Source organism: Mastacembelus armatus, chromosome 21 (genome assembly GCF_900324485.2).
Source record: "Mastacembelus armatus chromosome 21, fMasArm1.2, whole genome shotgun sequence".
Lineage (NCBI taxonomy): Eukaryota > Metazoa > Chordata > Actinopteri > Synbranchiformes > Mastacembelidae > Mastacembelus > Mastacembelus armatus.
The window spans coordinates 24,446,607-24,471,437 of record NC_046653.1 but is presented as its reverse complement, the minus strand read 5'-3'; the positions used below and the strand labels follow the sequence as shown (position 1 = coordinate 24,471,437).

At 44.5% G+C, this 24,831-nt stretch overlaps 3 protein-coding genes across 10 annotated transcripts in view; 2 read left to right on the top strand and 1 right to left on the bottom strand.

Annotated features, from left to right (window-relative positions):
- The window catches only part of caska (calcium/calmodulin-dependent serine protein kinase a), an 83,416-nt gene that overhangs the window by 28,021 nt on the left and 30,564 nt on the right, over positions 1-24,831 (bottom strand). For all 7 annotated transcript variants that reach the window (XM_026296224.2, XM_026296222.2, XM_026296223.2 and 4 more), the window contains exons 2-7: positions 22,750-22,862; positions 16,631-16,736; positions 14,837-14,914; positions 14,647-14,719; positions 919-1,021; positions 196-371 (exon numbers count right to left, since the gene is read on the bottom strand). In XM_026296224.2, coding sequence (XP_026152009.1) covers positions 196-371; positions 919-1,021; positions 14,647-14,719; positions 14,837-14,914; positions 16,631-16,736; positions 22,750-22,862 — 649 coding nt within the window. The remainder of the gene's footprint in view (positions 1-195; positions 372-918; positions 1,022-14,646; positions 14,720-14,836; positions 14,915-16,630; positions 16,737-22,749; positions 22,863-24,831) is intronic.
- On the top strand, positions 2,057-5,191 carry gpr34b (G protein-coupled receptor 34b). The gene is made up of 3 exons (XM_026296232.2): positions 2,057-2,502; positions 2,923-3,503; positions 3,593-5,191. The coding sequence occupies exons 2-3, from the start codon at positions 3,007-3,009 to the stop codon at positions 4,185-4,187; spliced, it is 1,092 nt and encodes a 363-aa protein (XP_026152017.1). The 5' UTR covers positions 2,057-2,502; positions 2,923-3,006; the 3' UTR covers positions 4,188-5,191.
- On the top strand, positions 5,703-8,847 carry gpr82 (G protein-coupled receptor 82). 2 transcript variants are annotated; one of them, XM_026296230.1, is made up of 4 exons: positions 5,703-5,835; positions 6,790-7,607; positions 7,724-7,852; positions 7,957-8,847. In XM_026296230.1, the coding sequence occupies exons 1-4, from the start codon at positions 5,718-5,720 to the stop codon at positions 8,182-8,184; spliced, it is 1,293 nt and encodes a 430-aa protein (XP_026152015.1). In that variant the 5' UTR covers positions 5,703-5,717; the 3' UTR covers positions 8,185-8,847. The 2 variants fall into 2 exon arrangements, with proteins under 2 accessions (XP_026152015.1, XP_026152016.1); XM_026296231.1 differs by having other exon boundaries at positions 5,828-5,966.

Sequence of the window (24,831 nt, the reverse complement as noted above, 5' to 3'; positions counted from 1 at the left end):
GTCAGCGTCGCTGCTGCTCAGCCTACTGGGCGCCTGGGTCAAATTAACACCGAGCCATGAAACATTCTAGAAATGACATGTGAAACCAATGAAAGGGCGGCTTTTCTCTTTTAAGGTGGAGACTCTTTAATGGGAGCTTGAAACCACACATCTGGAGCCCTCAAAGCCTGGAGGTTCTCTGAATAAACTCCTGACCTTGTATTTGCCCTTGCAGATGGCTTCGAACAGGCGCTCCTTGGTGCCGTAGAAAGGCAGACAGCCAGACAGGAGGATGAAGAGGATGACCCCACAGCCCCACACGTCCACAGGTTTGCCGTACGGCTCTCGCTTCACCACCTCAGGGGCCATGAAGTGGGGAGTTCCTACCCGACCTGTGGTTAATGAAGGTAAAGTGAGCACATTTGTGTGTCACTAAATGACAATGGACACATGGTGAAACTACAACCTGAATGGACTTCTTCATTTCTCTCTAAAATAGAAAAAAGAAGTGGAGTCAGATTTTACTTTCTTCTTTGAAATCACCACCAAACTCCCTGACAAGTGCTTTCTGCAGAGAAACTGCATTTGTGTTCATCTGTTTCCTCATACGAATTTGTGGTATCACACAGGAAAAAACTCTAGATCTGTTTCCTACTTCTTGATAAAAAAGAACCTGACACTTTTTACACTCTCAGGCTCAAAACAAAGAAGTATTTTGAGGACACTGTCACTGGAGCCCTTTACAAACTCCAGTCTTCTCTTCTGCTTTTAGTGTCACTGTCCAACATGAAGGTTTTGTTAAAGTCAAACAGACTCTCTGAAAGTTTTGTTTTATTCTGGACAAACAATATAAACATCCTGCCTCCATCAATAGTTTATCACCTTCTTAAGATCGACTACAATGACTCGTGTTTCCTGTATGTGCAGCGGTGTTTGTACCTCCTGCCACCAGCCCCGACTCCCCGAGCTGGATGGCGACTCCAAACCCCCCCAGCTTCACTGGAGCCGAGTTCTCTTTGGACGCCAGCAGCACACAGTGAGGCTGAAAACGAGAGGGAAGAGGTGACGGGAGACATTCGTGATTTGATGGTCGACTTGCTGCTGATTAAAGAGCGACACCCTCCTATAAATAATGGAAATCACACACCCAAACCCCCAAACCCTAAACCCACCACGACCACATGAGCATCTGTAGGAGGGTCAGAGCATCAGTTTTGAGGATGTTAAATTATCTGCTTTAGTTACACTTCAGCTTTTTCATCCAGCTCCTAATGCTTTGTTTCCAACCAGGACACACACATGACATCTCCCCTCAGAACAAAACACAGGAGATACAGTATTTGCTTTAGGAAAAACAATAATTCAAATGCAAATGAAATAGACATGCTTGAGGGACTAAAAGGTTCAAATGTTCATATGCATCTTTTCAGTTCCCACAAGGACGGATCAACCATGACTTTCATGGTTTTGCTGGTTTCACTGCTAAAGAAGCCGTTTACATCTGTTCACATCTTCTCCTGCTCATTTCATGTTTGTACTTAAAGGTGGTCTCTCTCAACGTGGGCCCCCATTTGTCTGTGTGAATCTGAAACTTCTGGACAATCTCAAAGTATCAAAGGTTTTTAAATGTATATGCAAATCTCTAAAGGTCCATCAGTCTGGTAGCCTGAGTCAACATACTTTACTGCAGATGAAGCCAAATAGTTTTCAATCATGTCTGAAACCTGAATTCACATTCTGTTTACACATTCACCCACAGCACGATACAGACAATTCCAAATAACCCTGGGACATAATGTCCAATATAAGCTGCCATCCTATACCTTTTTATGAAAACAGCACGAGGGGATATTAAAATAACTGGTCCTGTGCTCCGACTCCAGATCTTATAATGTGATTATTAACGTTCGGCAGCAGGTATATGGTTCTCTGACCTTTTGCCAACACGTTCAGCTGGCGGGGCTGCCGGTGTAACTTTATGAAGGCCTTTCTTTAATTACTCTGAGGGCATTTTGGGAGCGTTTTTCTCGTACACTCAGCAGATTCCTTCATATCACAGGAGAGCCCGCGGTGGAAAGCATATTGTGCATATACAAGTGAAGCATGCTCTGTGAACCTACTGCCTGTGTGTAATCACAAAGTCTGCTCAGAGCCCTGCCCCGTCCTTCCTCTGTATCTCAGCCTGAGCTCTGCAGAGTGGTTGCGAGGGAAGTGGGGGGTGACCACAGCTTGAAGTTTTTTTGAACATCACCACCACATTCTTCACTTCAGCATTTCTCTCTGTGCTTCCGAAAGCACAGCTGGGGTGATCAGGCTGCAGAGATAAAGGGCCAGCGAGGCAACAGAACAGAGACACAGACTCATCTGAAGTTCTGATACCAGGTCACTGAGACAGACAACTAAAGCAGAAAGTGACCAACGGAGCAGATTTGTTCAGGACAGAAAACTATTGGATAGTTTTTCCTACAATTCTGGGCACATACTGGAGGACCAACAGAGATTACTGTGGACTGGAATGACTAGGTGAGTCCCTAACTGAAATATTAGCTTTAATTATGCCGAGTGCAAGAGAAAGGCTGCATGCAGTGAGCAAAGTGCTGCTGCACTTACTGATAGTTTGGTGTGAATCCTTCTAGTAAACTGACTGGACACGTTCAACTTTAACAAATCCAAGAAAAAGAGAAGTAGTTCACAGCTTCTGTAAAAGCATCTGTTTCACATCATTCACCATGTGCAGAGCAGGTGTGTGTCTGGTGATCAGCTGGTGGTCTGTGTGATTACTGAGGCAGGATTAATGCTGATTTAGGCCTAATCCTACTGCTGGACCTCAGCCATCACACAAACCTGCACTAATGAGTCCAAAACTTTCCCATGTGAAAAAAAAAAACCCTCCTGAAACAAGCTCCAAGTTAATCCAACATGTCTCATTTGTTTTCCCTGCAGAGCTGAGGATCAGAAAAATGTCTCCATCACTCCTGTCACTTCGCTGACTTCCAGAACCTCCTTTTTCTCACAAATATCAGCAAGATGAACGTGACCTCGACCCCAAGCCCCGGGGGGTGTGTGGATCATGGCGCTTTGCGGATCCCGCTGTCCGTGTTCTACTCCATCATCTTCGTCTTGGGTCTGGTTGGGAACTTGGTCGCTCTGTGGGTTTTCTTCTGTGTTCACCCGAAGAAGAACTCTGTGCGGGTGTTTCTCATTAATGCAGCTTTTGCAGACTTGCTGCTGGTGGTGTGTCTGCCTTTCAGGATACTCTATCACAGCCAAGCAAACATTTGGAAGCTGGATCCGATCTTGTGTAAAGTAGCGGGAAACCTCTTCTACATGAACATGTATATGAGCATCATACTGCTGGGGCTGATCAGCGTGGATCGCTACCTGAAGATAAACCGTGGCAAAAGGATGCAGTGCAGACTCTGGTCCACAAAGTGGAGCACCGCCCTGTGCGCAGTCATCTGGACGGTGTCCTTTGCTTTCATTTTGGTGCTTCTGGTGTCAAACAATCAGCCTCCGTTGAACAGGTTGGTAACGCTCATGATTAACCATGTCTGTGTATTGACTGATGGTCTTTTGGATGTTGAAGCTGACATAAGATGTTTGGTGTTTCCAGGTGTTTCCACTACAAGCAGCTCCTTAATGAAAAATGGAAAGCCTACGTCAACATCTTTGTGCTGGTCATCTTCTGGGTTGTGTTCATCTCTCTGGTGGTGTCTTACGGAAAGATCGCCTTTAAACTTCGGAGAACATCAAAACAGAAACCAGACCTGCCGAACGCAACCTGCTATGCCCGAACGGCCAAGAAGTCCTTCTTCATCCTCTTCGTCTTCACCGTCTGCTTCGTCCCTTATCACATGGTCAGGGTGTTCTACATTAAAACTCAGATCACAGAGACTTCGTGCTACTGGAGGGATGTGGCTAACAAAGCCAATGAGGTGGCTTTGCTCCTCTCTGCCTTCAACAGCTGCCTGGACCCTGTGATGTACTTCCTGTTATGCTCTTCAGTGAGGAAGGAGGTTCAGCGCTTGGTGAACATCTTTTGTGTGCAAGATGTTGTTGGAGCCAGCAGCAGCAGCTCCACTGCTGGTTTGGAAGGCAGAAACGGGAGCACTCCCAGAAGACAGGTCAGTTTAATCAGCTGTTCAAAGGACAAGGCAGGGAGTGAGTCCAGCCTGAGGGGGTGTAGCTCAGACACTCGGCCTCCATGATCCACACTGCTGGAAGAGGAGGCAGCTGCCACATGGACTGCCTCTCTCCTTAACGTCTGCGTGTATTTGTAACGCAAGTGCCGACACACAAGCTAATTTTACAAGACTACCCCGAACTCTACACACCAGTTCCACTAAATAAACTGTCTTTACGATGTTGGTTTGTTAGCTAAACTCAGCTAGTGTTTGGTAGCTGTCCAAGGCTGCAGTAAACTTTAGACTCTCGTGTGTCAGGTGTATTTCTTGGCATGACCAAGTCCACTGATCTTGTAGACACATCACAGATTAAATCAGACAGTAAATCCTTTTCCATGGCGGCAGAGTTTACAGTGTGTGGTCCACAGGTGTGAAAAGAATGAGCCAACTCCACCAACAGGACCAACAGGACCAACAGGACCAACAGGACCAACAGGACCAACAGGACCAACAGGACCAACAGGACCAACAGGAACAAGACATGGACCTTGGACTCATGCTAGTGGCTCTAACACAGTGCTAACATTAGCAACTCCAGTCTCAAGTCTACATTTAATAAAGCACCAACATGCTGACAGACCATAATACGAATAATCGTTCACAGGGGTTACTAATAAAACCAACATGCCACTTGGCAACCAATCAGGTGACTCTTACATCACTTCCTCTGAACGTATGTAGCACATGCAAAAATATCTGAAAATAAACAACAATAATTAAGATTTTCAAAGAAACAAATGTAAATAGTACATATATGCACAAACCTTAAATGTCAATTAAAATAACAGAACTGAAAACACACACACACACATATATATATATATATATATACACATACACACACACACACACACACACACATGTGTTTTCAGTTCTGTTATGTTATATGTGTGTGTATTTCTACCTTTGTTAGAACCAGTTTGAGCATAACTGGATCCAAATGAGGACCTTTTGGACTAAGTTAGGACATGTAGCCTCTTCAGTTTTTCATAGTCCTGTTTAGGGTTAAAGTCCTAATAAAGATAGAAGTACAGCTCTGTGTGTATTTGTGTATTTGTGTGTGTGTGTGATTTTGTTTTCAGAGTTTAAAGCACAGTGCTGTAATTAGTTTTAAATAAATGAGAACATAAATAGGTCTGTGTGTCAGTGTGTCTGTTGCATCACCAGGACAAGAGGAAGAGAGAAGCTCATGACAGCAGGACAGCAGTGCCACCTGAAGGCAGAACTAACACACTGCTCAGACGTTTGCCTTCAGCAGTGTGTAGGTGTCTTGCTCTCACTTATGTGTGCACGTAAATGTAGATGTGTTTGCGTTGGGGGGGGGGGGGGGGGGGGGGGGGGGGGGTGAAGAATAGTAAAGGTCACAGATGATAAACTAATGCAGGGCCCTGCTGTCACCACATTTTCTGCACAACAACTGCTGCCCCCTTGCTTTCTACTCTCACACCGTACAGCGTGCACCTTTCCTCATCGTGCACAGTTACCGAGAAAACTGAAACACATATGTAGAATACGAGAAACACCACTGCCCACAAACAAGACACCAGTTGTGAAATGTTTTCTGGCTTAACAAAAAGCAGGAACTTAAGAGCACAGCTTCCTATTGCTGCTGCTAACAGAGAGAGAGTGTGCTGCTGTTTTTTGGATGATCTCATCAGAGCCGCTGTCACCGGTACGTACAATAACATCATCATACCGACACTCATTTCTCACTTTTTATGCTTTCTGCTTCTGACAAGTGTTAAAACAACGTTGTTGAAAGATGAGGAAACATTACATGGATTTTCTTCTCAGCAACTTGAGGTAATACTGTAACTGTGGTTTTCCCCCCAACGTCCTCTCAGACACTCACATTAAGATTTGGAAAAGATGAGCTGTAAAACCACCAGCCTTATAATCCGAGAACGACCTGCTGGAACCTTTAATCTTTTTAAATCGATATTAAAAAGATTTCTAAAAATTTGAAAAAGCTGTAATTTGGAGAAACGTTGCTAAAAATATGTTAAAAGCGTCTCTTCTCCTTTTCATGTTTATGTGCAATGTACAGAAAAACAAGTATTAATGTTCAACTGTCACAGAAATAAAAGCCTTTATTTATCTTTATTTCTAATTCTCAACCCTTCACTGTCTCATGTTGCTATGATAAATTTAATGCTGTCATTTCTACACAAAACACTAAATCAGTCCAGTATGACGGATGGCGTTCCACTTGGTGCTAAAATAATAAGCTCCTCTGTAATTTTCCACATTAAAAGTCTTATAAGCAGGCCTTTATTGTGAAAAATTAAAGATTAAGAATTGTTATAGTTTTGCTACTGTGATCAGGAACACGTCAAACACTGTGAGCAGCAGGGTGGTGACTACCAGCTCGTTGATGAATTAGTGCTGCGGAAATAAACATTATAATAAATTTACCCTGTGAGCTCAAACACTCCACTAATACTTCTATGCATTATTGGAATATTAGCTTTAATGAGAGAACTGACAGTGTACAGATCAAAACTTGTGTAGAAACCAGAGTCGCCTGTAAGGAAGTATTGACACACCAGCGTTTAGCAAAAACCTGCCTGTTTCTGAGAAGTTGGCCAAACCTGTAATCTTGTACCAATCACTTCTGTTCTTACAGCTCAGATGGAGCATATGCTGCACAACTTCACACCAGGTAACGCCTCCTCCCCTGACCTCACGCTCTGCCCCTCTAATGCCACCCTCTTCTTCCTCCCCGCCACCTACATGCTCCTCTTCCTCACCGCTCTCCCAGGCAACGCCCTGTCTTTGTGGGTGTTCCTGCGGTGCATCTCCACCATCTCCTCCACCCACATTTACCTGTCCCATCTGAGCATCTCCAACCTGTTGCTGTCCTTCACCTCACCCTTCCTCGCTGCCTACTATGTCTGGGGCTCCGTCTGGAACCTGAAAAGCGCCCTGTGTCAGCTCGTCCTGCACGGCATCACCCCGGTGCTCCACATCAACATCTACATAAGCCTCATGATCCTCACTTGGGTGGCCCTCAGCCGCTTTGCAGTCCTTATCCAGCACACCCACGCCTCCAGACCGAGCACCTGCACCACCCTGCTCCCGCACGCCTTCTTCATCCAACTCAGCAAGGAGTCCTTCGCCAACAGGGTGTGTGCCGTGGTGTGGCTGTTGGCGGTGGGTGGCATCGTGCCAGTGACGGTTTATTACTCAGTGAACGAAGCTATGAGCAGCCAGACGGATGCAGGACACGGGGAGGTGTGCTACAACCCTGTGGTGGAGATCGGAGGCAGCCTGTCTAGGATGCTGTCTGTGGCCATGATAACCATGTTCTTTGTGTTTTACCTGCTGGTGCTGCTGTCCTACATGACAGTGTTGAGACATATCAGACGCTCACGCCGCAGCACAAACGTCTCCACCTCCCACAGCCTGCTGGGCAGGGTGCTCCGGAACATCGTGCTCATCCAGGTGACTACGACTTCTATCATTTATTTCAAAGTACCTTTATTGCTTTGGTGAACACGATTCAGCCTGATCTCTTTCCATAATGACGAGGCTCTGCCTTTTTAACCTGCTCCTCTCAGATTGTTCTTTCAGTGTGTCTGCTGCCGTACCACATCTTCAAAGCCATCTTCATTTCTCTGGCCTATCACCAACACCAGCCTACTCCCAGAGAATACGACGACTGTCATCCGCTCTCCACTATCGTCGAGGTGACTACATTTCACCTTCATGCAAAAATATTACGTTATTCGTTTGGAGCAGACTGCATGGCTTCATGAGACACATGATGAGTTTGTTCCTGCTCTCCCTTCAGCTGAAGAACTGCCTGCTCCTTCTCGCTGCCTTGAGAGGCTCCACCGACCCTGTGATGTACTTCATACTAGACAAGACCTTCCGTCACCAAACAATCAGGCTTTTAGGATGCAACCAGAGCAACTCCGGGGGCAGGCCGGTGTTGCTGTCAGTTACAGGAAGTGCCAGTCAAAAAGCTGGACATGTGGGGGATGGACACACTGAGAATCTCAGTCAGGACGGTGTTTAGCGGCATTTGAAAGAAGCTTGATGTATAAAATGTATAATGGTCCATAGGCTCCCAGTCTAATTCCAATAAATTAGATTTCTGCTGTAGAAAGGATATAAATATATATTTGATAAATATTATTGCTAAATAGTTCATAGCTATGTGCCTTGTTCACTAACTGCTTATAAATCACTGATGAGGGATCAGCAAGTGTGTACTTCAGAAGGTGTGTGAGAGTTTATCAGCAGACTTGAAGGAGACGGTGTTCTGTGAAGGGTGGCCCCTGCAGATGTTTGTCACCCGAGGGGCCGGGACGAGCTCTGCAGACTGAAGCAGACAGCCGCAGGCCAGAGGAAACGCACACGAGAACAGGAGGGAAGGAATTCACAGCGATGGAGCAGACGGCAGGAGGAAGATAACAATGAGTGGAGTGTCACCTGTGATGTTCTGAGCTAATGAACATGAGTCTCAGCTCTGGCAAAAAGTCCCACAAACCCAGAACTATGTAGACAAACATATGTGTTTATGAAGAGACCACGACTCCTGTATGTTACAGCTATAAGCATTTACAACATCTCCAACTTATCAAACAACATGAATGGTTAGTCTCTGTGTTATCTCTGTGAGATTCATGGACACAGACCTGAGCACAATAAACAGCATGGTGGCATAACTGCAGCCTTATCTTGTCCCAGTGTATTTAACTAGCACTAACATCTGCACAGCGTTCTGCCTGCTGCATCCAGCTGCAACCAGCTCCACCAGCCTGACAAAAAAAAACACTGACAGATAAACAACTAGCACTTATTTTTCTAGTCTATCAGTCATTTCAAAAACAATTAAAATGACGAGCTCTGATTCCTCTGAAATACAGGAGGTCCTGCTTCTTTTCCATCATACACTGTTATTAACAAAAGGATGTGAAGATGCCTGGAATCGGCACTTTTGATATTTTGACATTTCACTGATCGACCACCAGCCTGTGAGCTGCTGCTGCTGGGGGGACACAGGTGCAGCAGGTCAACAGATTAGCTTTTCCTGTCAGACCTGAGCTTTAGATTTTGTTTCACTGCTCATGTAAAACCACGTGGTGCAGTGATGAAAGAACTGAAGCAGCAGTAAAGTTCAGGTCCAATTTAGTCAAGAAGAAAACGAACCAGGTCACACTCACTTAACCCAATTAACACAACCTGCAGAAGCTTAATTGAAAGCACTGAAAGATTGTGACCGTTGTTCATGTCATTCTTCCAGCTGTTCAGCTTCATTACAGAGGCCAGCAGCCTGCATCGCCGAGCATTATTTAAACCTGTGTGTGTGCGTGTGCGTGTGTGTGTGTTCATTCTTGCATTTGTTTGCATGTATGAGGAGGCAGGAGTCTCCCCAGAGACAGCATTAGTTCCAGTGGTTGTCCACTGTTGTCACAGATGTACAAAAGACATAATTGCTGTTTTTGTCTGTTCAGACAAAATGTTCTGAGACGTGAAAGATCGTCGCTACAGGAAGTTTATCGACAGACAGACGGACGGACGGACGGACGGACGGACGGACGGACAGACAGACACAGACAGACAGACAGACAGACAGACAGACAGCTAGCTAGCTAGCTAGCTCCAGGTAAAGCATAAGCTCTACTCAACAAACCCATCACTGTCATTAAGTTAAGGCTTTTTTGTTTGGTTCTCAGTATCTGGTCGTGGCCTTTGACTGTTCCAGGGGAGAAGGTGCAAAGTGACAATGGTTTGATCACAGTCCACTCAGTTTCAGTCCTAATGGTGTAAATTCAGTGTGACTCTAACAGCAGTTAGTGCCGACTTTAAGCTCAAGACTAAATGCTCACTTAAGTTTTCTGTCTGAAACACAATGGAAACTCTAGCCTTTTTAAAATTCAGCTCTGCATGGGGTTCTTCTTTGCCACAGTCAAACTGTTCCTCTTTTCTTTAGTCTTCATTATTTTGTTGTTGTTTTGTTCATTTTTCTTGAACTTTATTCCAAGACAGCTCAGGTTTCACATCAGGTTGGCACGGCCTGGTCATTTCGTTCATATAGAACATATAACCACAGTCACACTGCGTCTTTGGCCATGAAAGCTGAAAATCAGCTGCAACACAACCTGGTATGAATGTGGCACACAAAGGTGTAAGTCTGCCATCAAACCTGGACAAATAAGACACAAACCACCAGGATGTGTGTGCATGTGCGACTGTGACACATCAGTGTCAAGGTCTCATGGTCCATATCTCAAGGCCCATTGGATGCCATTAAAGAAGCTATTAGCTCTGCGTAGAGCCACCCATCATGGCACAAACAGCACTGAGGACGCTGCTAACACAAAGACCTCTGAGTCACCAGGTGATGCTCGAGTATTCAATGGGCATCTCCATCCATCACATGTAGAATGTGGCGTCTGCTCTGCAGCCAGACAGGAAATAACCAAGAGGAGGAAGTGACATACAAACACACAGAAAACATCTACTCAGTTCTGTTTTCTCTGCCCTTAAACAGGTCTCCTTCAAATATATAAATATAAATATATAAATATAAATATATATATATATATGGTGATATATATATATATATATATATATATATATATATATATATATATATATATATATATATATATATATATATATATAAAAAATAATGTCCACCGGACAGAACAGAGCTGCACATGTTAAATCATTTCACCTGGGTGGTGATAATTCAGGTGCAGCATCAATTTCTACCTTCCTCCTTTATTTTTGTCTCAGAATAATAACAACGTTGAATAATCGGCTTTGGTTTCTCTTCCATTTATTCCGGTGTAAAAGCTGGTGCACGATTTGAGAGGAGCTGCAAATCTCACACTCTGTCCCTACGTGCACACTGAGCCTATGGAAACATTTACTGTGCTAATTCAAGACTAAAGCTGAGGACGCACAAATAGACGGCGTTCATGTCTGTCACCAGGGCTGCTGTTATTTACAGTTCCTCATCTGCACTTCAGGAACCTGTAAGCTGATGATTATCATTACTTCACACACAGATACATGCTTCAACCACAGTGTGGAAAGAAGTTGCACCTCTTCATTTATGTTTACAATCAAAAGCTGTGGGACAGCTCAACGTGGCGTCAGGATCTGTGCTTTGCAGCTCAGACGTGCAGCATCACTTCTACGTGAAAACAGTGTGTGACAGCACAAACATGCACGTGTCAGAAAACAAAGTTCACCTTCAGACTTTTGGCGTTCAAATCTGTGCATTCAGAAGTGAGCCAGATGAAACGATTGGATCAGTTTGCATGCACACTGTCTCCTGAGCAGCGGGAAAGCCGAAAGCAAACACGGAGATTGGCACTGCCGTCGGCGGCGCAGGGCGGTGGTGACGCGAGGAGGAAGGTAAATACTGAGGCGTCCTGGTGATTCATAAACATCAGGATTTAAATTAACTCAGTGACTTTCATGCATGAAAAGAAGTGGCACACTCACACTGATCCATATTCAACAAGGACAGATCTGTTGTTAATGCACCGCACTGTGTGTGTGTGTGTGTGTGTGTGTGTGTGTGTGTGTCTCCTTGTAAAGGACATAAATCTCAGGCAGAACATCTGATAAGCTCCACACAAGAGCTCAGAGAGTCACTGTTAAATAGTGCTAATAGGAGGGAACACACCATGGCCACGGTCACCGCTGCATTTGGAGCTCACTGACCAGAAACCTGCGATTTCCACAATCACTCAGATTCTTTTTTACCACCAGCAACTAGGTCACAGCTTCTTTGATTATATGTTTATAACAGATTTAACAGAAGTTGTCCGATAGTCTCAACACAGTATTTCTCTAGTTAGCTCCACAGCCCAGTTTATCTGTGACATGAGCTAATTATTGTGGAACAGGCTGATTAGTCCAAATCCTATTAACAGTTAAATATAAATTATATAAGGTTGAAGGTAAAAGTGGTTTTCCAAAACAGCTGATGATAAATGTCCAGTCAGGTGACTGATAATTGCAGCTACTCCAGTTAATGAATTTTATTGGCTAATGTATTAGAGCTCATTTTTCTAAATCAGCACCCAGACCAGCAAAGTAAACGGGTTTAGTCACGTCTACAAACTGATGTTAAAGACCTGCCTCATCGCACTGGAAAGTCACCGTGAGTCTTTCTGCATGAAGCTGATGCACAGTTGCAACACATAGAAAAACCAGTTAACCACCATCGTCACACGACGCTGTGTGGACCAATCAGGACGAAGAGTTTTCACTTATATCGTCAATGATCAGCGATAAAGACGTGACGATTATCATTACTGTGAAGCTGATCAGCAGCAGCACCTTCACTGAGACACAAAGATAAATGACTGCCCAACATGAAACGTATCTGAATGTGTCCCGTTAATGTCTGTGCATATTTAAGGTATTATTACAGTTTGAGTTATCACTGTTTGTTTTCATTTGGCCCCACAGCAGCTAAAAGGATCCAAATACACAAACTGTGGGTTGAGGCTTCAAAAGGTTTTGGTGTGACTGTTGCATATATTTATACATACATACATACATGAGACTGCAACAAACAACTGTGCTGTGTTAATTAATGTTTCCTCAGCTAATCTTCAGGCTTATGAAGCGTCTGAGATCACTTATTGTCGCTAGTTTGGTCCAAATACAACAACCGAGCAGCTGCAGGCAGATAAAGCTCGTCTGTAACACAAATAGCAAACATGAAGTTACCAACCGATTATCACAATAAGTGGCCCGACTGACAAACAGATCGATTATGTGCTTTAAAAGCACAAAAGGAAACCAGCTAAAAACTGCAACAACTCAAGTGAAGTTTAAGAAACAAAGTGACATTTCGTAGGTCTGGTTAACAGCTTCAGCTGGTGATGTGTGAACACGCTTGATCATGAAGAGCAGCTGTTAAAGAAACATCTTGCGGAAGGAAGTGTGCTCTTTTATTTTGACCCTGAATGTGTCCACACACACACACACACACACGCACACACACACACACACACACGCACACACACACACACACACACATGCACACACACACGCACACACACACCGACAATAACTGACAGAAAGATTCAGATGAAAGGTAAATACCTTTGACCTGAAATTCACATACACGGAAACAGGAGAGCTTTATAAAGAGTGTACACACACACACACACACACACACACACACACACACACACACACACACACACACGCAGCTGTATCATCTTGTACCTCTGACAACAGGCATCAGTCACACACAGACAATGAGCGTAAGCCAGTGATTCAGCAGAGATCCAGTGCAGGAGAGCGGCTGTGTAGGCTCTGATGACTAATGCCTGAACATAATGCTGACGAGAGAGATAATAATCCACAGGCTGGGAGCTGACTGTGGCCATATAATATGCATTATGAGTCCCTCACAAAAGCCTATAAACACACATAAAAAGCAAGGACTGCAACTGAGCTCTATGAATATCACATAAAAACCATTAAAGTCACAACTGTGGAGGCTGTTGAGGGAATTGTGTTTCTGATCTGCTTGTTTGTGAATGCTGAGTGTGATGGAGGAGACAAGACATGCCGCCCTGAATGCAAAGTCTCATTTGCTGAAACCAGGCTGCCTCTACTCCAGAGGTGCCCACCCCGTCTTCCACCCTCATCTGGGTTGGTGTCCTCCAGCTCCTGACTGGCTGAACTCATACCTGATCTAGGTAATCAGCAGTGGGCAGAGCAGGGACACTGGTCGGTCAGCCCTGATCTACTCATTGCAGGAGCCGGTTCAAACTGGCTGACACGAGAGTAACCTGCAGCACAAACATCAAAGACCAACGCACACAAATGCATCAAGCTTTTCACACAGACTGGGAAACCTACACATGTCAACACGCGCCACCTGTAGGAAGAAAGTAGCAGCAGCATCTTGGAGCAGAGACACAAAATGACTGGATCCGTAAGTGAAGAAACGTAAACCAAATTTTACCAGAATTAGTTAAACATAACTATCTGAAAATAAAGTTAATTATATATATTTTCACTCAATCTGCCAATTTCTTTTTTTTTTTTTCAGGAATATATACAGTGAAGAAATAAAATCCTCACATCTGAGGATCTGAACCATCAGATTCACTTAAAGGTGTTTTTTTGCTTGAAAAATTACTGTAATCAATTTTTTATTACTTTAATCTTTTTGCCTCTAAATGATTTTATATTTATAAGTTGAAGTTTTACAAAACCGTGGTTCCATGTCTTGTTTTCTCTTTGCGTTTCAAACCAACTGCTCATGTATTTACCAAGAATTATCCCACAGAACCAAATATTAGAAACATTTCATGGGTCTGAAATAAGCGTTAATAAGCTCTGTGGCTTTTCCTGACTAAGTGATGCAGATGTGGCAGGAGCTGTGTCTGGTTTTTAGGGTTTTGCATCAACAACAGCGAATCTTTCTTCATGCTGTCAACTACGTATATGCAGAAAAGCGGGAGGACTAGCTGTAAGTCGGGTTTACCTTCACGTCTCGGTGGATGACGTTGTTGTCGTGGCAGTAACGGAGCGCCTCGAGGATCTGCCTCATGTAGTGACTGAGGACGAGACGGCACAGCAAGTGTTTATATTTAAAACACGTTCTCTGGAGAACACACCAACACTGCAGCTGGAGGGGGCGTCTCGAAGAAGAAGATGAAGTGTGTGAAGCTCACCTGGCTACTGCTTCGCTGTAGACAAAGCCAGCATCCGCCCTCTTCACAATCTCAAAGCACAGGTCTGCTCCATCCATGCTGGGAGTCAAACACAGAGGGACAGGGGAGGGGGGTGAGGCACAAAGGTAATCTTTTTAATAGAAGAATGAATTTAAGAATTTAACGCCTGTTTCACTATTGTACCAGTCAAAGAATCCAAAATATCAATACTGAGCAATTCATGCACTTGGTGTGAAATTCTGTATACGTGTACTAGGGTGTAAGAAGTATTCACTTCCTGTCACATCCTAAAAGTAGCAGTACCACACTGTGAAATATTCCACTGCAAGTAGAAGTCCTGCATTCAAATCCTATTTAAGTAAAAGTGTCAAAGTATTATCAGCAAAAAGTACTTAAAGTATCAAAACATGTTTCAGTATTCCTGTGTTTCTGAAGCAATAATCCTGCTGCTTTAATGTCCATGTTACACTTTAGAGCTGAAGTACTTTATAAACTGGATAACTCCACCTGTAGCAGGTTCTCATCCGGAATGTAGTGGAGCAGAAGTACAAATACTCCAAAAATACTCTAGTAAAGCACAAGTACCTCAAATTTGTAGATAAGCACAGTGCTACAGTAAATGTTACCTCTGGCATGTACATGCATCAGATAAATTCCAGAATGAAATCAGTTAATCTGCTAATAAAAGCAGCTTTTTATTGAATATATAAAATAAACCTGTCAGTAAACCTGAATGATCAGAGCAGTGAGAGTATTTGAGGAGGTGAGGTTTAATGTGTTTGCACTCAGAAAGCCCCCTGCACTAATTTACAGAGCACATCAGTGGGACGGTTAAAACCAGAGGTGACAGTCAACAGGCTGCAGTGGACGAGCTGCTAAGCTCCAGCCCGTTTGAAATCTGTTATTTCCCTCCACACTCACACACAGTGGACTGAATGACAGCTCTCAGACATCCACACTTCATCATGGCCCAGTGGTTCAGCTACAACTACAGCTACTGCTCTTTAATGTCACGAGTCTCTGCGCCTATTAAACAGGAAGTGGCTGCAGTGCATCCATCTTTCCTCTGCTGCTGTCGCCTCAACACACTCACACGTTCGCCCGCCTCATTAGCATTAGCCAGCAGCAGACAGGGAGATGTATGAAGCATGCATGTTTACCCATATATCTGTTCTGATTTTAAAGGGCTGCACTGGAGGAAAAAAAAAACCCATCTCAGATCTCCCTGTTTGCTTCAGTGTATGTATGAAACATTAGCTCGTGCACAAATGAGCTTCAAAACCATGAAAACCCCTTTAAATCGCACTCACTGGCATTTCCTTGAAAGTTTTCTCCCCTGCACTTGCCAGTTCAGCGATAAGAGAATTAAATGATAAAGGAATTAGTTCTGGAAGAGGAGGAACGATGAAGATTCGGAGCAGGCTGGGAGGAGCTCGGGGAAAGGCACAGCTTTAAGAAAAAGCTTTAGGTAGCAGCAAGTGTGAAATCTTATCTCCCTCCCTTCACACAAACAGTAGAGTACAGCACTCAGCCTGTGCACATGGTCTCCCCCTGTCCTCCTCACTTCCTCCACCCCACCCTCAGTTTTCTCATATCAATGCCGATTATATAAAACCACCTCTGTCCTGCTATTGCTGCTAACACTGTCATCCTTGTCTCCACACGTCCTCTTCCCCAGTAACTCCTCATCCACCCACATTCTCCTACAGCTCAGTGTTTTTCCTTCACCCACAGGTGTTGGCGTGAGGCTTTTGATGCAGCTTGTATGTCGAACCTTGCAGGGCTGACACTTACAACTCGAAAACCATGTAGAGCATCCCATCGGAGCTGTACGTCTCCAGCAGCTCCACAATGTGTGGGTGCTTCAGCATGTGGCAGATGCTCGCCTCCCGCTTCAGATCTGAAAACACACAGAGAAACAGAGAAGGGCAGGTTAGCATGTTCAGCAACTTTTCCTCCACTTTTAATTTGAAAGGGCTGCAGAGGGTCGAGCGTTGTTGTCACATTGTGTCAACAGCCTCCACCGTTGTCCAGAAACTAGAACATCCACCTCGCTGCTCTGGATCTTCACAGGCCTCAGTGTTTCACGTTGGATCTTTCAGTGTTTTCAGCAGTTCATTAAAGTGACACTATGCATTAGAGAAGATGAGAGAGCTAATACATTAATTACAGTGATTTTGCAAAGTGCTACAAAGAGCACATTTCAGCTTGTGCTGACACACGTGTCACTGGGTGTGATGTAGTAACACTGCTGCTGTGACGTGCGCCTGTTCTTGTACCAGACATGGGATCGACATGTTAAACTGCCACCAGATGAACGTGCAGGATGCGTGTCAGAAACACTCGGACTCAACACTTCATGCGTTGGTGCATGTCCCCTACTGTGCAACCTCTGTAACACGTGGCGTGACCAGCAGCTTCCTTTCAGCTGCCTGCTTTGAGCCTCCCAGGGGGGGGCGTAACATCTGAGAGCTTCACATTATCTCCTCCTGTTCCACCCCCACTGTGCAGCCGCCCCCGACCATCACTGCAGCAACAGAACAATGAGAACATGCTTCAAAACTGTCAACCAAGAAGCTGCCATTGGCGTTTCTTTATAGTGTAGAAATCTATCAGGATCTCTTCATCCTGTGCTGCTTTATCATTTATTCATGACACGTAGGACCAGCATGGCCATCAGACCCTTTCACTACCTTTACTCTCAGCATCACGGTGTAAAACTGACAAGAGGAACACCGACAATGTGCTACTTAAAGGAAGTGGTTGCCCCATACCTCTAAAATACATCTCCACATACCCATCAAAGCAGCTGGAGCCTGAGCTTTCAGACATTTCTGTCAGGGCCACCAACCTGAGAACTTTCTGTAGCTCAGTTCTCATCGTTAGCAGAGAGGGAAATGAGACAAACTCCAGACAAACCAAAAGACAATGACTCATTGCAGGAGTGGCTCATATGCAAATCAGCATTAAGACTCTGCTCTCTGTTGGTTCAAGTGCTGTGTGTGTTTGTATCCATCCCATTATTTCAGATCCTCTCACTGCTGCCTGGAAATAAGAATCCAACACTTTAATTGGTTCTTAATGAAGAGGAGGGTTAATGAAGGGGGTTACTGAAGCTGAAAGGAACAATGCAGGCTGGCTGTTTATAGAGGAATCACTGGGGAGCGCTGACAGACAGAAAACACACAACACAACACACACACACAGCATCATACAGAGACCTCCGTCTGTGTTGACAAATGTTCATGAAGAAAAAAAAAAAAAAACAAGCTCATCAATATTCTGCCAAAGTTGAAGAGAGCGAGGCTGGAAAGACGGTTCAGGACAGTTTTCACCAGATCATATGGTGCATCTGCAAAACTGCAGCATGTCAGGGCTTTAACAAAACCTTTAAAGGAAGCAGCCACCACACAGTGGCACAGCAGTCGAACTTTAATGACCTAACCACATCACATACACTGTTTCTGCAGCTTTTTTCTTTATCATCTCCAAAATATCCACCACTGGCTGAAGATGCCCAGCTAAGGTTTCTTTGCAACCAAAAGAATAAACGGATTTATTAATTATCATTTATCAGGCCTCTTCAAAGTGAGAAAACAAGACATTTAAAGACTGTACAGGTCATTTTCCACATTACACAGACAAAACAATTCATTAAGAAACTGGAAGATTAACACATAGTGACTAATTCTCAGCTGTAGCACATTCGTTATCTAAAAGGCCCCACTAGCCCACGTACGTGCGACCTCATTAACTCGGCAGCTAATGGAGGCAGGTTGAAGTTGTCTGAATACAGATCTGAGCAGTTTTACATGCAAATAATTGTTAAACAACAAATAAGCAGATCCTAAACCCTCTAGTGTGGGTCCACACAAAGCAGCTCGTTCAGCTCCGACAGGCTCTGAAAGGTGAAGCTAACCGGAGAAATACTTGGTACTCATAACCTTTGTGCCTGGGCACAATCTCAATCTCGTTTGCTGAAAATGCATTGCTAAGCACACTGTATTCATTTTTAATAACCGCCTCTCATACCGAAATAGCCAGGCTGTGGCAGAACATATATATATATATGCTCAGTATGCAATATGTGGTAGTGAAATATTCCACATTTCCAGGGTGGCATTCCCCCGAGGCCCACTGCCTCTTTCTGGAGGTGATTTATGGACAGGAAGAGGAGAAAAAGATGAGACTCAGTAGATGTTTCTGCAAAGATGTGATAGGGCAACACACACACACTATAACAGAAGGTTACTGTACTGCTCTGCTACGTATGCACTGACATTTAATTAAGCAGTGAGTTGAAGCTGTGAGCCACAGTGCTAACACTAAGCTAATACTGTGAGGACGAGAACAGAGGGTGGGCTAACTCTGCCGTGAGGCTAAAGTCTGGATAAGGGGCCACCTAAAGGCCGCTGCAGCCTGCCACAGCTAATGTCACCCAGGGAGTGTGTGCTCATGTCACTTTAACTGGTGCTGGAGATTATTATTATCAAATGAGCAGCAAATAACACACTGATGCTACTGAGCTAAAGCTGCTGCTGCTTTCATTGTTTTTAAGCTATTGTGTGTGTGTGTGTGTGTGTGTGTGTGGTCAAAGCTGCTATTGAACACTATTGATCCTGTGGCCAAAGCAAAGAGTTGATAACTAGAAATAAACACAGGAGGAAGAGGCAGACAGCATGGCAGGATGCACCGCACTAACACACTGCACATTCACTGTTTAGAGCTTCACCCACTGCTTCAGCTAAAAACATCAAGTCAACCCTGATCATGCTTCATTCTGTGCATTTAGCTTCATACAAACACTGTGCAAACAAACAACCTGCAGTCTCCCACGTCTATATTTGGTATTGGAAATCCTTCGGGGGCAGAGCCACAGAGAAGATCCCAAGAAGAACAATAATAAACTCCGCCACAGACAAACGTGTCATTTTCTGCTTCTGATCCCTTCCTTTTCTGGCCTCACTGGTTAGTTCGTGTCACAACGAGTCCCTTACAAAGGGATTCACCCATGTCGCAGAGAAAATGAACGTGGGTGAACTTCATGCTGCAGTAATGTAGGACCACCCAGCTGTAGTAGGAAAAAGGACACTGGGTAATGCACGGTGCCACTGCAGAGACACAGAGGTGAACGTGCTGAAACACTTCATCCCAATTCATGTTCAACAAACTACTAAACACACGTGTGTGTAAGAAATAACCTGAGTGCTGCCATCATGTGGAGCGTGCTGCAGTATGGGCACTGACTGGTTAAAGTCTGCAGTTTGCTCATTGTTTAAGGATGTTAAACACAAACAATAGGGAGTAAGTCTTTGTACCCTCATAACTGGCACAGCTTCACGGTGGATAACAGAAAGAAAGAAGGATAAAGAAAACAAAACAGGGCTATAGGGACACAGACAGAGAGGAGGTGGGAACAGAAGTGCTCCCTGCTCCTCCTGCTGGGAGTCGGCGCCTGCAGAGGAAGGAGGTTATCACAGCTCCAGCACACAGAGCTGCAGGTGTGTGTGTTCAAGTGAGAGGCCTGACACTGGTTTAACAGACAGGCAGGACAAGATGTTACAGCAGTCCAATACAAACCACACAAACCCAGTGCTGGAGCTGTAAGACGCAGGAGGTAAGAAGAGGAGAAACAGAAGAAAAGAGGGAGAGGAGGCGGAGGGAAGTGAGTAGGCGATGGCACATGATGAATTTTGCTCATTCTCTAGGTAGCTTTTCTCTCTCATCCCCTCAGAGGGCTGACCTATCCATCAGACAGACCTCCGGACAGGCTGCAGAGAAACAAGCTGGTGTGTGTGTGTGTGTGTGTGTGTGTGTGTGTGTGTGTGTGTGTTAGGCCTCTGCTGGCCAATCCATTGCCAAGACACTAACCATTTGACCCACTTCCCTGGGTCTAAGCCTGCTGATTACTGTGGAGCTGTGCTGCAGCTGCCTGCTCGAGTGAAACTGCTCTGATTTCTGCAGGCAACAAAAAAACTGTGGAAATAAAACAATGAACAGCTGGATGGCCTCTAGAGGGGGCACACAGCTTGATGGATTCCTGGAGTGTGCTCTAACATATGTGTGCACATACATATACAGACATGCGGTCAAGCAGAAAACACTGCACGTAAGTGTGAACATAAATACTGCCAATGAAGACGAATGGTGCTGGCACAGAGTTGGACAAGCTGCAATGAAAAACTTTTCTGTGATCCATCAAACCAGACTTTCATCACTTCATTTATGAGAGGAGGGATGGGAAATCCCCAGGTCCTAAACCGAAAATTTGATCAAAATTCCTCCCTGAAAGCTTCTGCAGAGAAGCACTCTGAAGTGCTTCACTTCAAAGTATTTCTTATTAATTATTGACATTATTAGTTTATTCTGCAGACCTGCACCTGCAAAGCCTGTTGCCAGACCCAGCACTTTAATTCAAGCTCTGATCCGCTCACTGGACCCTGACAACACCAAGAGAGAAAGACCTCTTCTGTTAAAATGAGCACAGAGATGCAGTTTGTTAAAACCAAAAGGACAATTTGACCGTTTCCTGTCTGTTTTGCACGTCGCTGTGGCTTTGGTCTGAGAGGTAAAAACATCTGCTCATCACCTCAGCATCACTCCCATCCATCCAACATCTGTCCATACAGCTGTTATTTTCTGCACCAGCTTATCCCGTTCACCTTGTCAGACATCAGGTGAGAGAGATTTCAGAAGGTTAACCTGATCACACTGCTGTGAGACGAAAAAAGTGAAACCTGCACTTTGGTTCACATGTTTCTATTTTTCCAGTTTCCAGAGATGAAACACACCAGTCCAACCAGTGCAGGGACACAGGAATACTGGAGAACTGTGGCTCCAAAAACACCAGGAACGTGAAATGTGAAAACAGGCTCAGGACTTTCCATCACTTTCCAATCAACATAGATCGATATTGATGCCAGGTTATGAACTATTTTCCACTGGCCTATGAAATCATTTCCTCAATATAACGAGCAGGTACTGTATCAACCACCACGTTCTCCATGTGCCTTATAATTAGAGGCAGATTGGGTAGACTTTTTTAATTTTCTCCTAATTAACAGCTAAATACAGCAAATTACCAGGAAGATTTCCAGGAATTAGAGGGAAAATATGAGACCTATAAACTGAAGCATTTAGAGAAATACCTGCTCAATAAAGGACTGTAGTAAACCTGCGTCACAGCTTTCTTCTTCATGTCTGTTCTCTGCTCATTTAATACTTTGTCTGATCACCCCTCGCCCTGCATCAATCTTTAATTCGATCTCCCCTCCTCTGGCGTTCTCTCCGTCCCTTCCTGCACTGTGCAGATATCTGATAACTGCACCACCTGATTTCGACGACACGACAGAAAACAGCCCCGTGCAGCTGAAATCTGGGTAATATACGATGAAACAGGTAAGTGCTGCTTGTTTCTTCTCCTGCAGCAAGTGGTTTCTGCTTATCAGCGTCTTCTTTGTTCTCTGCTTGTTATTACCCATGTCAGGCGGATTATGATTTGTTATTATTGGCCATTTATCACCTTACTTATAATTACCTCTGTTGTTCATACAGAATAAGCTACTGGAGGCTTTTATTTCCTTTGAGATTAATAAAGTCTCTGCATGACAAACACGCTACAGTACAAATATTTAAAAAATCAATGATTGGTCTGTACGACATGTTATTTTAAATGCTGAGACCTAGAATATGCTCTGTACTTTCAGTTTGTTACTATAATTTCTAAAAAAGTGCAGTTTTATTAAATAAATCTAGGTGAAACCTATGTACAGTGCAGAGAGAGAGAACAGCAGCAGGGACTCAAACCAGTAAATAAATACATACATACTCAACTTACTGTTCAACAGGCTGGGATGGATAAAGCAATGATGTTTGGTGAGTAAGAAACAGAACTGGGGGGCTGTGGATCTTACCCTCTGTGCTGAGGCCTGGACTGGAGGTGAACTGAGCCACATCCACGATTTTGACAGCGAACTGCTGCCCGGTCTCTCTGTTGATGCATCTCCTCACCACACTGAAGGGCCCCCTGAACAACACAGAGGAAAAGACATTTAGCTCCCAGTTCGTTGACCGGTCCAACCACTCTGAAGCTTTTCACTCACACATTAGATTATCTTAATGTGGTAAACATGTTGCAAACAACTGTTTACATCAGTCCTGCATTCACAGTCCTTGCAGCACTAACACTGAGGGAAATAACATTTGCATTCAGAATTTGTTGGTACTTAGTGGAACGGCTTCTTCTCTCTGTGCCAAATGATGTTTAATGTTTCCTTTTACATGCTGAAACAAAAGCAATGCATCACATTTGAATGTCTGCATTTACTTCTTTCACTGCAAAAATCAGCCAAATCTACACTCTGGCCAAAACACTGCACCGCTGTGATAAGACAATAAATATTACATTTAAATTTTTTTATTAAATACAATAAAGTCAACATACTCTCACTGCTCCCTTTCTTTTAAAACTCTCCCCTTTTCCACGTGATGCATGATGTTAGACTGTGAAGCCATAGGCAGCAAAAAGAAGAAGGGTCTTGTTCCCTGCGTGCAGCAGCATATCACTACATGCACTTTGTTGCTCACTGCTTCACACATTGAATCATCCCTCCTGTGGAGTGAGTGCATCAGTGGGATAAACAGAGGTCTACCACTCAAGGGCAGCGGGTCAGGCTTCCAGTGCTGTGCAACAGAAACATACTGCCTAAATAACACTGCACGCTCAGCACCAGGCTAACGGGCCTGGACTGACCTGCACACATTGTGGAATAACACATGGACACGTGTGATAGGAAGTGTTGTGGGACATGGGGTTTAACAGCAGGGGGCGGGAGCAGAGCTGCTACTCAAAACTACAAAACTACAAAAATGGTCCCTGAGGAAGAACAGACATCCAGGTCCTCTACCTGCTTACTGCTGGAGCCTTTCCCAGCATGCACTGGGTGAAAGAAAGACCCTGGGCAGATGTAGTATTTGTATACTGTAAAGCATGGGACAGACTAACAGCCGATAGCTGTTATGATGTTATTGTGGATGTTAATGACTGCTTCAATGATCTGCACATGACAGAATCACAAATACTAAACTGACACTTGACTTAGGACAACGGGCAAAAATCTCTGACATCCTGTTCCTGTTTCGATCCAGTTCCAAGTTGGAAAAACACAAGTTCTGAAGTGTCTCTCACATTCACATGAACCCAAAGGTCTCGAATGTTAAATACTGTCTTTGTACGTATGTTTGACACCATGATGCTAGTTTGATACCAAAAAGCTGACTAGCACCTTGAAAACAAAGATAGCATCTGCTCTCTGGGTTATGATGCTACCATCTCCAGACCACATACTCATCCAGAGGCCATGGTCGCAGCTCTACTGCGTTGGCCTGTGGAGCACATAGAGAGATTATGTCACTGGGAATATGCTGCTCTTTCACCTCCCTGTGTTTCTGAGGCGTCTCACCCCATGTCCCTGCTCTGTGGGTGAACTGGGTTCTCAGCACAGCAGCTGTGAGCACACAGCCTCCACCCACGGCCCTGTGCGATTTACACGTCTCTCAGCAAATTACCCCGAGCACAACCTGAGCGGCAAATTGAAAGCACCTATTTCACAGCAAACAAAGCCGCAGCTCTGGCTGCAGCGGGCCGACCGGCTGGGCTTTGAACACGAGCGGAGTGTGTGCGTGTGTGTGCACGTGTGTGTTTGTTTGTGTGGCTGAGTGGGTGAGGAGTGTGAGGCAGTCTTTGTGCACCAACACAGACTGGTTGAACAGATGGTGATCAAGCTAAAGCTGCTTAGCGTCAGAAGGGTGAGGTAGGACGGCACGGCGCCCAAACAGGCAGGAGACACAAACACCTCCACCACACACACACACACACGCACACACACAGTAAAACAGATCAAACATAGAGGCTCTGGGTGTGTGTGTGTGTGTAACTGTCTTTAGTACACACACAAGCAAACACATGCCACTGGGTCACCAGCATTCCTATGTTT